Below are 13,509 nucleotides of genomic sequence, written 5' to 3' on the forward strand. Positions count from 1 at the left end.
AGGGCCATTTTAGAATTCTGCTTCTATCCGCGTGCTGTTGACACTTTTGGACAAGAGAAATGAACCCACTTAGAAAGAATGCATTGAGTAAAAGAACAGGCTATTTTTATGCTATTAACTCTGAGGAGCACCAGCTTTTACAGGATAGGCAGAGGAAGGGATTTTACAGGACGTCTAGAGTGGTGGCAAAACAAAACAAAACAATCAAGAGTTTTGCAACGGTAGACTAAGAAGGAAAGCATTTCATGGAAGGGGTAGGGTCAGCATTATCATCATATACTGCAAGCATTTGCCTAAGAAAGAGCAATTACTGACCTAGGAGACAATCATAGTCTGAGATTTTGGCAAGGTCATTTGCACTGAAGGGGTGTTAGTGGAACAGAAGCCACACTGGAGACTGAGTAGCAACTGAAGTGGAAACAAAAATGTGTGGTCTGTTAAGATGATAATTATTTCATGATAATTAGGCTTTACACTTTGAAATAACAGTTGTTTTAATTTTTTTTTAAGAATGGAATGAGACATTATTCTTGCTAATTTTTTTTTTTCATTCAAACCTAGAAACGTAGCAAGTATATCTCTACCTTGTGGAAGTTGCGGAGAGACATACTGCACAACAACACTTCACTGTGGTCATTAATCAAGAGGTAGCAGCTATTACAGAGGAAAAAGGTTACAAAAATCCTAAAATGCAGTGATCAAATCATCTGCAGAAAAACAAACACATGCACACACACACGCAAAACCACTGTCATTTGGATAGTCTGTATAAAAGCTGTGATTTCAGTAAAAGTTTTGACAAAGATATTTTTGCTCTGTGGCTGTGCTTATATCTGCATCTCAAATAATTTGGATTGATATGATGTATATACCCTCAGACTGGGATTTATAGTAAGGATGATAATGGTGTATTGGAATTATTTTTTGTCTTTTATTTAGTTACTTAAAGAATATAAAGATGAAGATTGGGATATGGGCAATATAGTGTATACACTCACAAACAGACGCTGCCTTGAAAAGTGCATTGCTTATGCAGAGAGCCATGATCAGGTAAATAAATATGTGTATAAACCATTCTGTCTCTGTCTGTATTTATTAACATACCTATAAACATATCACAGTACAAATTTCTATAGTTTAATACAGTTAATGTAATGTGTTATCTGTCTATTTTATGTGACAACTATTCATACTTGAAAAACATTTTAAAATTATTTTGTAGATCCATAAATTCCAGCTTCAAAATGCAGTACCACTTTTACCCTGCCAAACTGTAATTAAATGATTGTGAATGACAGTTTCAAGTGTTATCTTACATGTTTTCCTTTGTTGTCACGAGAGGAATGTTGGTGCTAATCCAGGTTAATTTTAATTTCCATTTTAGGTTTCCTTCTAAAGATTTTCTTTTATGCCTTTTCACAAGCTTTCATCATTTTTTCCCTCCGTCACTGAAATCTTTTGCTGATTGATCGCCCTGACCTCTGTCCATCTTGATTTTAGTCCATCCTCTGTAATATAGTCCGAGGTATTTTCCAAAGGGCAAAGCTAATTTTGTCAACCCAGATCTTTTGGTTAAAGCTTCTCACTCACAGCCTGTCATATCCAGGCCCATGCCAAAGATTATTCTCTGCTCAACCCTCCAAGAGTTCTATTCTTCAATACTGTTAAATTTCCACCCATTCCTGAGTAGGTCAACCTTGCTCCAGTCTTGTATTTTTCCCCACACACCTGCAAATGCCTACTTCCCTTGGGAAGCTCGTGTAAAGACCTAATGCCCTGGCTCAGATATATTCTCCCTGAAGCCTTCATCCAGGTGTATAGGGAAAAAATAGTTTCCCCATTCTTCACTTTCTCATCACATTTTAAGCAGAAAATTTGTTTCTGATACCTTTGTATTTCCAGCCTTAGCACTGTGCTACTCCTAGTAGTCACTCAATAAACATAAATAAATGCAGGAAAAGGCCATTTAGTTACATAAAGCCTATGAATCATCATAAACAACATAAAATGAACTCCTTATACATTAAAAAGACAGTAAAACTTTCTGAAATTATTTGCAGTATATGTATTCAGAAAATTAAAGTTAAAACAATAAGCTCCTCTGGTATTTCAGCAGAAATTGACAATTTAAGGTAGACAGTAGTTTTTCAGGTGTCTCCTTTAACTGTTAAGAAAGTATAAGTAGACCAGAGGTCAGCTGCCAAGGCCCATGGGCCAAATTCTGTCTGCTGCTTGTTTTTGTAAAGGTAATTGGAATACAGCCATGTTCATTCACTCACCTATTGTCTATGGCTGCTTTTGAGCCATAATGGTATGTTTAAGTAGTGGAGACTGAGGAAGGAGCCCACAATGCCTACACTATGTACTGTTTGGCCTGTACAGAAAGTTTGCTCACTCATAAAGTAGACATATATTAAGTTTTACATCTTCCTAGTTGGGGCAGTACTTTCTTTTCAACTTAAATTGGCTGTGGAGCAGATCAAATAAATACCTATGAAGAAACCAGAACCAAAACATAACAAAATAAGAAATGAATAGTATTAATTTAAGGATGGAGGAATCTCTTGTCAAATACATAACAATATGAAAATTAAAATGCATGCATAAATTATATGTTTCTATTACAAACTCCTAGCAGTTGTAGCATGTTTTGAGCTCCCAATATATGTGTATTTTATATGAATGAATAAAAGAATAAATGAGTGGAATAAACAAATTGAAGATGAAACTGGTAGGTTAATTTCATAATTTTTCTCCCCAAATGTACAGAAACAGTATGGATTTACCAATTATTTCATACTCTAAAGATCCACATAATTCTGCCTTGTATTACAAATTGTCGGGAATGTACAAAGAGATGCAAATTGCCTAGTTCTTTCTATAAAAGCAAATGTATACTGAATTTTAAACCTGATAAAAAATTATAAATATGAATATATATGTGAAAATTGCTTAGAGATTAAAATAAGTTTATAAATAAAAATATTTTTCTAAAAATGAAAATAATCGTACAGTAATAGGGTGAGGAGATTATGGTTTAGTCTCTATGTTTCACTGTATATAATTTTTTGTCAATAAATAACACTTGGCATTAGTTAGCTATTTTTAACCGTAAATAATTCAGATTGTTAAGAGGCCTCTTCTGCTGCTCAGGGTGTTTCTGAGTTACCTGCCCCATTTGTCAACTATTATATTTTCATATAAAACAAACTAATTTTAGATTAGATGGCAAATATAATGAGAAAGCAAATTTTACATTTTAAGAAAAAGTTGTCAATTTGCTGCTGAAGGGGAGAGGGTCCATTGTAATATATTTATATACATATTTTATATATATAAATACATCTATATAAATATAAATGCATATACATATAAATTACTTTTAGGAAACTCTTCCATTCTTTCAAAACAATAAAATCATGATATGCAAGATATTTTTAAAAATCTATTAGTATTCTAATAGTTTAATGTAAGATTATGGGATTATATGAAATCATGTATGTGAAACTTTTGAAAATTGTAAAGCACTATAGAATTTAAAGAATTCATTCAATTAAAAAATTCATTATTCAAATCCTAAAAAAAAGAAAAAATATCTGTTAGTATTCTCAACATTAAAATACATGTTTATTCTAACTTCAAAAAATGTGAAGCATCAGCTTATTATAACAAATACTCAGGTAGCTTATCATGAGCTTTTCACCAAGCTATTTTAAAAATGAAAGAAACATAGATACATGAGATCTCTCATGTATTTCACCAGCTCACCTTCAGCATAGTGACTGTTGGAAAATACATGAAATTAATATTAATTCACACACCTCTTCTGCCTTGTTTCCATTCTGTATAATTACATGTTATTCTAGTATAAATCACAGCTGCTTAGTACCTATTATTTGCATTTATCTCAGTGACTTTTATTTTTATAGGCACTCGTTGGGGATAAGTCGCTGGCATTTTGGTTGATGGATGCTGAAATGTATACCAACATGAGTGTTCTAACCCCGTTTACTCCAGTTATTGATCGTGGAATACAGCTTCATAAAATGATTCGACTCATTACTCATGCACTTGGCGGAGAAGGCTATCTCAATTTCATGGGTAAGTATGAGCTGAACATATATCCAATCTGTGTTTAAAATGTTAACTAATATTATATGTGACATAAGTTATGTAGAATACTTTGGTTTGGTTGTTCAGGTTTAAAATAGAAAATTATAACTTTATTTCTTTAAATCACTGTCATGTGTAAACTGTAAAAATTAAATTACTTTAAGATGATTGTTATACTAATACATGATGCAAAAGTAATCTAATGGCTGGTATTTTATTTAATATTGTTGTCAATAAGTGGGGTGAACTTTTTTAAACAGAATTATTATTCTGAATTTAATCATTGAGTTTATTATTATAGTGTTTGTAATACATTGAACATAAGAAGGATATAATTGTCATGTCATAGCATATTGAGCTAATATTATTGGTCTTCTTTGAGGTAGTTGTATACCAGTATACTTGTATTATAAATGTGGAAGCCAATGCCCAAGATATTGTGATGGACAAAAAAATATATTTGTTTTAAAAAATAGGAAAATATGAATATTCAAAGGTCATTGTTGTCTGAAGGATTTTGAATGATAAAATATAAAAATCAACTAATACCATCTTCAGTTCTATTTGGTCAACCATGACCATTTGAGTTTTAGGAAATTTCACCAGTTTTTAGGTTAGAGAGAGCTGGAAAGACTGGAAAATGCATATGGGAGACTGATATTTTTCTACAATAAAAGCTGTAGAGCTTCAGATTAATTCATTTCTATCTGAAAATTTTTATTAAAAAATCTCAGATTGGACTTTTAAAAGCCTCTATTGTTTGCTAACTTGAGATTAGGAAGCCAGACCCAATAAACCATACACCAGATTTCACCCGTACAACCTGTACCTTTCAGTGCATCCCTCTCCTCTCAGGATCACCAAAATTTGTTAATATTCCCAACCTGTCAGGAAGTGGCCCTTATGACCGGTGAGACTGCACTTTGTCTTTCAGGCACCAGGCTGGGCTTCCTGGGTGGACTTTGCAGGCATTGTATTCATAAGTAAAGCCAGTCTCAGTTCCTAAAAGGCAACTAGTCCTCCTTCACACAATGAACATCATTCACGAGTATGACTTTTCCAGTAAGGCCTTAGTCGCACAGTTTATTCAATTATATCTTGATGAAAAGGTGGAGTCAATGAACTTAGGTAAACAACTATGTCACCATGTAAAGTGAGAGATTTTTTAATGTTTTATTTCATTTATAAAAGCAGGGTTTATTAAATTGTTGCAGTGTATATAGATAGATTAAAAAGAAAATGAAAGCTTCCTTATATATGTGGAAACTAAAACAACTTTCCTGTTAGAGAAATAAAATCAAATAAGACCTCTGATTTCATGCTGTTAGTCCTGTCATTAATTCTTGAAGCCCACTGCATCTGAGAATTCTAGTAATCCTGACTTAGTTTACTGCTTTAGTCTGGAAGTTGTGTAAGCAGTATCAGCTCAGAAGCCTATAGCAAAGAGTTGGGAGTGTCAGTAGTTTGAGGTACCTGATAGAGTCCTTTTCCTGAGACTGTCCTTTGTTGAAGACAGTTCTAGCCTGTAGCATACAACAGAGCATCAGAGTAAAACAAAACTATCTGCAGATGACAGAGAATTAATGGCCCTAGTTAATTTAATATTGATAACTTTCAGATTAAAAAAGGTCCTTTGAAAGTTCATAATGAGAACTGTTTCTTGAGTCTTGGTCAATATTTTCCCTGAGGGTAAAAATGGATCATGGACAGCTAAGATCTTAACAAATCTCCAGTAACTTCATAAATTTTGTGAAATGTTTATATTAATATAATCTTAACTGTATATATTCAGCCTGAGGATGGCTAAAATGCTATTCTGTTTTGGAAACTCTTCCCATGGAACTTTCGATAGTAACACAACTAAATAAACATAATTATTTCTAGCATCTCTCTATAAGGTCTGTAAATTGACCATATTTGTGGTATCAAATATAATTTTGAAATTATTATTTGATACAGGACTCAAAGATCTTTTGAAGTTTTCTTCTTACATTTGTCCTTCAAATGGCTTATAATGTTTAACTCCAATATAGCACTTTTTAAAAATTGCTTCTGTCTCAATGTCTTTTCTAAATCTAGCATTTCTCTGCTAACTTTGAAACCAGGAATCTCCAAAGTCTCTGTAATTTCTGATTATTGATGTTGTTTTATGAAATTTGATATTTCCCCGTGAGCTATCATGACTTTAAATATTTTTTTCCACTTTCTGATCATGGCACTCTCCTGCTGAATGGCTTCAATGGCTGCAGTGTCCTCCAGCTGACCTCTAAGCCTTGCATGAATGGTCTCCCATGGGTCTCCCCGTTGATGGCTCTGCTCCAGTCAAGCAAGCCTTCTTTCAGTTCACTGAATGTACCAACTTCCTTCCACTGTGAATTCTGTATATTTTTCTGTTCTCCCCTCTTGAAATCACTCTACTCAGATCCCCCTTGCCATACCTGACAAAATCCTTCATTTACAAATCTTTTTTCCTTAGGGAAGTCTTTTCTAAAGCCTCAAACTTCACTAGTTTTACCTATTATACATTTTTATATTACCCTATACCTACCTTTTGTGGCACATAACAAAATTACATTTTAAAAAACTATTAAATATATAGCTGCCTTGATACATTTAAAACTGAATGAAAATAGGGGTCATCTGTATCTTATTCACTATTATATCTTCATGAACTAGTAGCAATTAGCACAGTATCTAGCACATCACAAGACTCACATTTTTCTGAAAAAGGATATTTTATATATTTATATATATACGTATATGCATATATATAATTACCTTGTAGTTATTTTTAGCAGTAGTTCATTAGCTGCAATCACCAGTTGTAGTTTTAAGGAAAGTTTTTTTTTTTTTCAAGTGGCATGTAAGAAATTAATTTTTAAAAAGATCAATTTAAGAAGTTCAAGACTGAGGAGCAATCTGGTTGTTTACTCATGTTTTAGGCATTTTAAAACTTACTAGCTTTCTGGAATTTTATTTCCCTCTAGTAGAGAAAGAATGATTTAAAAGAAGTAAGAAAACAACATACTTTTGCAGTTTTTCATTTAAATCTATTTACCTAAATTCATCAGGCATTTAGATATGTGTTCTGTTTATCAAAAATAATTAAGATCAATATGAATTCTCTCACAATGATACCAGTTTGGCTGATTTGTTTTATTTTATTTGTTTTTGTCTTATATACTCGTAATTTTGAGTTTAAAAAAATTCTTTCACTCTGGTTAAAGCCAGGGGAATATTTGCTATGATTTTTTTTTTAATTTGCTAGGTTATTTTAATGATTATGAATAAATAGGTTTATATTTCCTATTCTTCCATCATATCATCATATGAAAGAATCAAATATAGAAGAGGAGAGCAGGGATAGTTAAATTATTTTTATATTTTTATACCATTGATCATAAGAGAGTTATAATAAGTATTAATAAAAGTAAATTTATATTGACATAGCATGCTATATTTTCTAAAACATTTTCAGATGCCTCATCTAACTCAATCTTCATAAATTTTTTTTTTTTTATACTGTCTGGCTTGCAAAGAAACATGGGGTGAAAGAAGAATATTCAGGTACCTAGGTAGATGTTCCAAGTCCCATTTTACTAAAGCTATAACTCAGAGAGGAAAAGGGACACACCTAATATTGTACAGCTAGAAAATGACAGCAGCTGATTGTCTTTTTCTTCTATTTACAATGTGAAAAAATTAGAAGTGAAAATTATTATTAGATCAGTGTATAGATTAGCTACCAAAATATGGTTAATAAATATCTTTTAGAGAAAGGGTAGAGCATAGTGGTTAAGAAAATGATCTCGATGGGAATCCAAGCTTAGCTGTGTGAGCTGGGTAAGGGGCATCATTACTCTGTGCCTTTGTTTGCTCAGTGGTAGAGTGGAGTAGTGCCTGCCTCAGAGGATTGTTTTCAGGGTGAAATGATTTAATACGTACACAAGACTTAGAATATTGCCAGGCACATAACTCATAGTTAATGTTTATTTAAATTTAATTTAACTTTAAGTTAAATTTACTATTACTATTTTTAATATTACTAGCTATTCCATTGAATATATGGGTCCTAAACGCTGACGTTTCAATTCCATCCAAGAGTGTTTCTTTAGAATCTTATCTGATGGTATATTGTTTAACGTAAAAGTTTCTTGAAATACTTAATTCATTTCCTCTTGAAAACATCAGTAAAGGTAGTAATTCTTTGTTAAAAATCAAATGACATTTTCCTAGGTGGTATTATGTGGTTAATTATACAGAAATTAAGCCATTTCTGTAGTAAATCTCACTAAGAGTTAAAATTACTTTTTTTGTTTTTAATTCATAGTGATATCTGCTGAATGCTGATGCTAAAACATCTTACTTAACTTTCATGTATGAAGAGGTGTGATGTTTGCCTTGATGCTCATTTCTAGGATAAGCTAATATGATATTAATCAGTTAACATTTATTATATATTATATGGTATCTGTGTATGAGTGTATGTGAACATTGTATAAAACTTAATATGTTTTTCTGGCCTACCTGTGCCCAGATTTATTTTACACAGAAAGAGGGAGGAAGGGAGGGAGCGAGAGAGAGAGAGAGAGAGAGGTAGATTGATATAAAGCAACTTCAGTTTAAAAAGTTAGTGAATTTGACATATATATCAATTTAAACTATACACTTAATATATTTATAACACATTCTAGAATGTGTTTTAACACAATTTATAGCATTCTTTCATTCTTCAGGCATTTATATGTATCTACTATGTACCAGGTATTGCTAAGTGGTGGATATTCCTGGGTGAAAAAGAGTTCTTGCCCTCAAGGTCTCAAAACCCAAAAGGGGATCCAGACAAGTATCTCTGACCTAGTACATTCACTAGATACAGTGATAGAGATAAGCAGAGAATGTCATGTAAATATGTAGGAAACTGGGTTAAGAGATTAGATTGTTGGTGGAATTTATGAGCTGCTTCAGCCAGGCAAACATAGAAAAATAGAAAGGCACAAGAAAGCCATGTGACAAACTTAGGGAAAGTCTAAGAAGGAGTAGAACTGAAGCAATGGAGTGAGATTAAAGTCAGTTGGGAATATTAAGCTTCAAATAAATGAAAAAACTGGGGCCTGAAGAAATCAATTCAGAGATCATTCATTGATTGGCAAGTTTAATGAAAAAATGTGGTTTTCAATCCCTTTAAAACAGCATGAATTCTTCAGTAAGAAACGCCTGGTATTGACTGATGGTTTACTAGCTTTATGGGTTTTTTTTTTATCTATTTGTAATATAACTAAAAGGAGACAGATTAGAAAAATAAGGCATGTGATTATTGATGACCTATGTGGATATGTCTATGCTATTTTTATAATCAGTGGTTATTTAATGTTTGTTGGTTAAAAATAAATATAGAATGAAAAACATCTGCTTTACACATAGGATGACCTCAGTGAATATATGTTGCAGGCATACCTTGTTTCACTGTGCTTCGCTTTATTGTACTTCACAGATATTGTGTTTTTTACAAATTGAAGGTTTGTGGCAACCTTGCGTTGAGCAAGTCTATAGGCACAAGTTTTCCAACAGCCTTTGCTCACTTCCTGTATCTATCCCATTTTCGTAGTTCTTGTAGCATTTCAAACTTTTTCTTTATTATTATATTTGTTCTGGTGATCTGTGATCAGTGCTCTTTTTTTAATTGAAGTATAGTTGATTTACAGTATTATATTAGTTTCAGGTGTATAACATAGTGATTCAATATTTTTACAGATTATACTCTATTTAAACTTACTACAAAATAATGGCTATATTTCCCTGAGCTGTACAATATATCCTTGTAGCTTATTTATTTTATGCGTAGTAGTTTGTATCTCTTAATCCCCTACCCTTATTTTGCCCCCCCCCACTTCCATTTCCCCACTGGTAACCACTAATTTATGAGTCTGTTTCTGTTTTTTTATATTCATTTGTTGGTTTCATTTTTTAGATTCCATATATAAGTGATAACAGACTATTTGTCTTTCTCTGTCTGACATTTCACTAAGCATAATACCTTCTAGGTCCATTCACATTGTTGCAAATGGCAGAATTTCTTTTTTATGTCTGACTAATATTCCATTGTGTGTGTGTATATATATTTTTTGTATCACATCTTCTTTATCCATTCATCTGTTGATGGACACTAAGGTTGCTTCCATATCTTGGCTGTTATAAACAATGCTGCTATGAACATTGGGGTGCATGTTATCTTTTTGAATTAGTGTTTTCATTTTCTTCAGATATATTCTCAGAATTGGAATTGCTGGATTGTATGGTAGTTCTATTTTTAGTTTTCTGAGGAACCTCCATACTGTTTTCCATAGTGGCTTCACCAATTTACATCCCTACCAGCAGTGTACTAGGGTTCCCTTTTCTCCACATCCTCTCCAGCATTGGTTATTTGTAGACTTTTTGATGATAGCCATTCTGACAGGTGTTTGATGATATCTCATTGTGGTTTTGATTTGCTTTAATGTTACTACTACAGCTTGCCAAAGGTTCAGATGATGGTTAGCACTTTTTAGCAATACACTACTTTTTAAATTAAGATATGTACATTATTTTTAGAAATAATGCTATTACTATAGACTATAGTATAGTGTAAATGTAACTTTTATATGCACTGAGAAACCAAACAATTTGTGTGACTCACTATATTGCAATATTCACATTATTGAGGTAGTCTGGAACTGAACCCACAGTGTTTCCTCGCTATGCCTATACTTGTATGTAGATAAACTGCTAAAGCAATTCAAAGAAGAAGAAACTGTGGTTAATGATATATTTTGCCCCATTTTCTGGTGGTTCTCTGGTTATCTTGAAGTGCTACCTTTTCCTAACCCAGCTTACTGAGGCAGAGGGAGTAGTCGCATGGCCTTGTCATGTGACTTGTCAGGAACTGCTATAGAGAGGTGTGGCCAGACAGGCAAATGGGCTACTATGTCCAGTAATTGTGTACTGGGAAAAAAACACCAGTACTGATGCTGCAGTATTAATTCCGGATACAGTTGACCCTTGAACAATGCAATTTTGAACCGCAAGTGTCCACTCATACATGAATATTTTTCAATATTTAGAACTACAGTACTACAAACTAAGTGGTTGGTTGGATCTACAGATGTGGAAGCACTAAGCATATGGAGGGCCAACTGTAAGTTACTAGTGGATAAACCTTGTCATTTTTCAAGAGTCAACTGAAATACCAAAATAATGCATTGATGGTATTCTTTATTAAAGACTGCTTAGAATTCTAGAAAAAGAGAAGAACCTAAGTATTTAATTCATTTAAAATATAAACATGTACATATTTTAAAATGTCAAGTAAAGTATAAATTAAAATCTAAGTATTAAGCACATATCTTGCTGATTTAAAATATTAGCAGACATATGTAATCTTAAGAATCAGCTATCCAAACAAAATGATGAAAATTTAATCTCAAATTTAAAAACTAAATAATATTATTTAATCATTTTTAAAGATTTGAATTTCAAAAATAACGTGAATTTAAGTGTTGTCATCATCGAGTTAGTTCCAAGTCAGTTTCTGTGAAAAATTTTCTGGCTCTTCAGAAAGCTCTTTCTAATCCTATCCTAGACTGGGCAATGGTAGGAGAAGGTTACATTGGACAGCTAACTCCAAATATTTTCATTTTCATGTAACCAAGTGTCTTATAACTTGAAGAAAATCTTTTTAAGCAACTTGACTTCATTTTCTTGAGTTTCATCACATATAGATAGAGATTCAGATGCAGAGTGATCTGAATCACTTTCAGTACTGTCATGCTCATGTTCCACTTGTTCAGAAAGCCTTTGAACTAAAGTAAGAATCATTCTTGGAACAGAAGCTTTGCTTTCCCGGTTACCATTTTCTTTTTCCTCCTGGGGACTCTATGTTATAGAATACCATTTTCTAAATGAGTACACCTTCATTCCATTAGCAATTTTAATGCTGCATGTAACTCTCTAGGTTTATCTCAAAACATAAGTGATTCCAATTTCTCATTTAAAAAGTACTGAACTAGCAGGGTTAAAATCAACAAAACTAACAATGTTTCACTACTATAATATGGCATGGTAGTCCAGAAAACTGAAAACTCATGTTGTAATCATAAAATACATATTCCCCATGACATCAGCTGTTACCGAATAAAACTGAAATGTTAGAAATAATCTGGAATCATTGGGACTCATTGATTTATTCCCTCATTTATTTATTCACTCATTCAGCTAAACCAATTGTTTTCATGTCAATTTCTGGATGTAAGTAGAGTTGTGTGAAGGCAAAGAAGTTCATGCTTGATAGCTTTTATATTATCAGTGAAGTCATCATTTGAGAGTAGAAGGAGTAAGAGACTTTTGAGAAAAAAAGTAGAAGTATGAAATAGACATCTTCAGACGTGAAAATACTAGAGAACTGTAGTAGGATATCTAGGTAATACTGAATGCTCATTTGAGATTTGTAATCAAGATTATAAGCCAAATCAACCTCTTTGTTGTGTGACTTTTTTTTTTTTTTTTTTCCTAGCAGGCCATGGTTGATCAAGGGTTGGAATTTTGTCAGGCATCTGTCAAAAGAGGGAAGGGTTTTGAAAGTATTAGAAAATAACTGATATTATAGAGAACCCATAAATCACTGATTCTCAAAATTACACACTGGAATGACCTGGAGAGTTTCAAAAAATACTAGAAATTGTGATTGAATTGGCCTTGGCTATAGCCTGGGCTTTGGAATTTTTTAAAGATTCCTTAAGGCTAGGAAGTAAAGAGAGAATTCCAAGAGGATGTAAAAGATATAGGAAAGTTCTCTGGTTCTAGAACAGAAATCATAGAGGGCACAGTACAAGGAAGGGAAGTTGGGACAGATGATGGGTATGTGGTGAGTCCAGCTGTCAGTGAAGGGCCAATGAAGGACCAGGAGGCTGGACTTGGACTTCCCATAGCAAACAAGGCAAACAGGAATGGGGCTGCTTCTGGAGTTTTCCTGGTTGGTATTGAGAAGCTTTTTCAAATAGATTTTTATCAACAGATAAAATTTAAATGAGAAGCCTTTTCTACTTTTCTTATATTGTTTTCTCTATTTATAAACAAACTAAGATCATGACAATGGAGTAAACCGTTTTTTATTAACAGTGTGGTCATCTGGTATGCGTACATCTGTTTTTATTACTTTCTTGTTTAGGAATCTCATTACCATGATGTTTTCCTAGTTTCTGTAATGAGTGGTACCTGCAGAGAAAGAGGCATAATTACAAACTGGCAATTTTCTCTCTCAGCAGTATTATGAAATTTCCATTACTAAATTTGAAGGATTTTCTCAATATGATTATATTGTATTTTGACATTTGAAATTCTGTGGGACATTCTTTAATGAAT

General features: G+C 32.8%; 1 protein-coding gene across 1 annotated transcript in view; it reads left to right on the forward strand.

The window, feature by feature from the left end:
* GBE1 (1,4-alpha-glucan branching enzyme 1) overlaps nt 1–13,509 on the forward strand; it is a 275,832-nt gene that overhangs the window by 199,784 nt on the left and 62,539 nt on the right. The window contains exons 11-12 of the mRNA XM_057545311.1: nt 940–1,050; nt 3,930–4,101. Coding sequence (XP_057401294.1) covers nt 940–1,050; nt 3,930–4,101 — 283 coding nt within the window. The remainder of the gene's footprint in view (nt 1–939; nt 1,051–3,929; nt 4,102–13,509) is intronic.

Source organism: Balaenoptera acutorostrata, chromosome 4 (assembly GCF_949987535.1).
Source record: "Balaenoptera acutorostrata chromosome 4, mBalAcu1.1, whole genome shotgun sequence".
Classification (NCBI taxonomy): Eukaryota; Metazoa; Chordata; class Mammalia; order Artiodactyla; family Balaenopteridae; genus Balaenoptera; species Balaenoptera acutorostrata.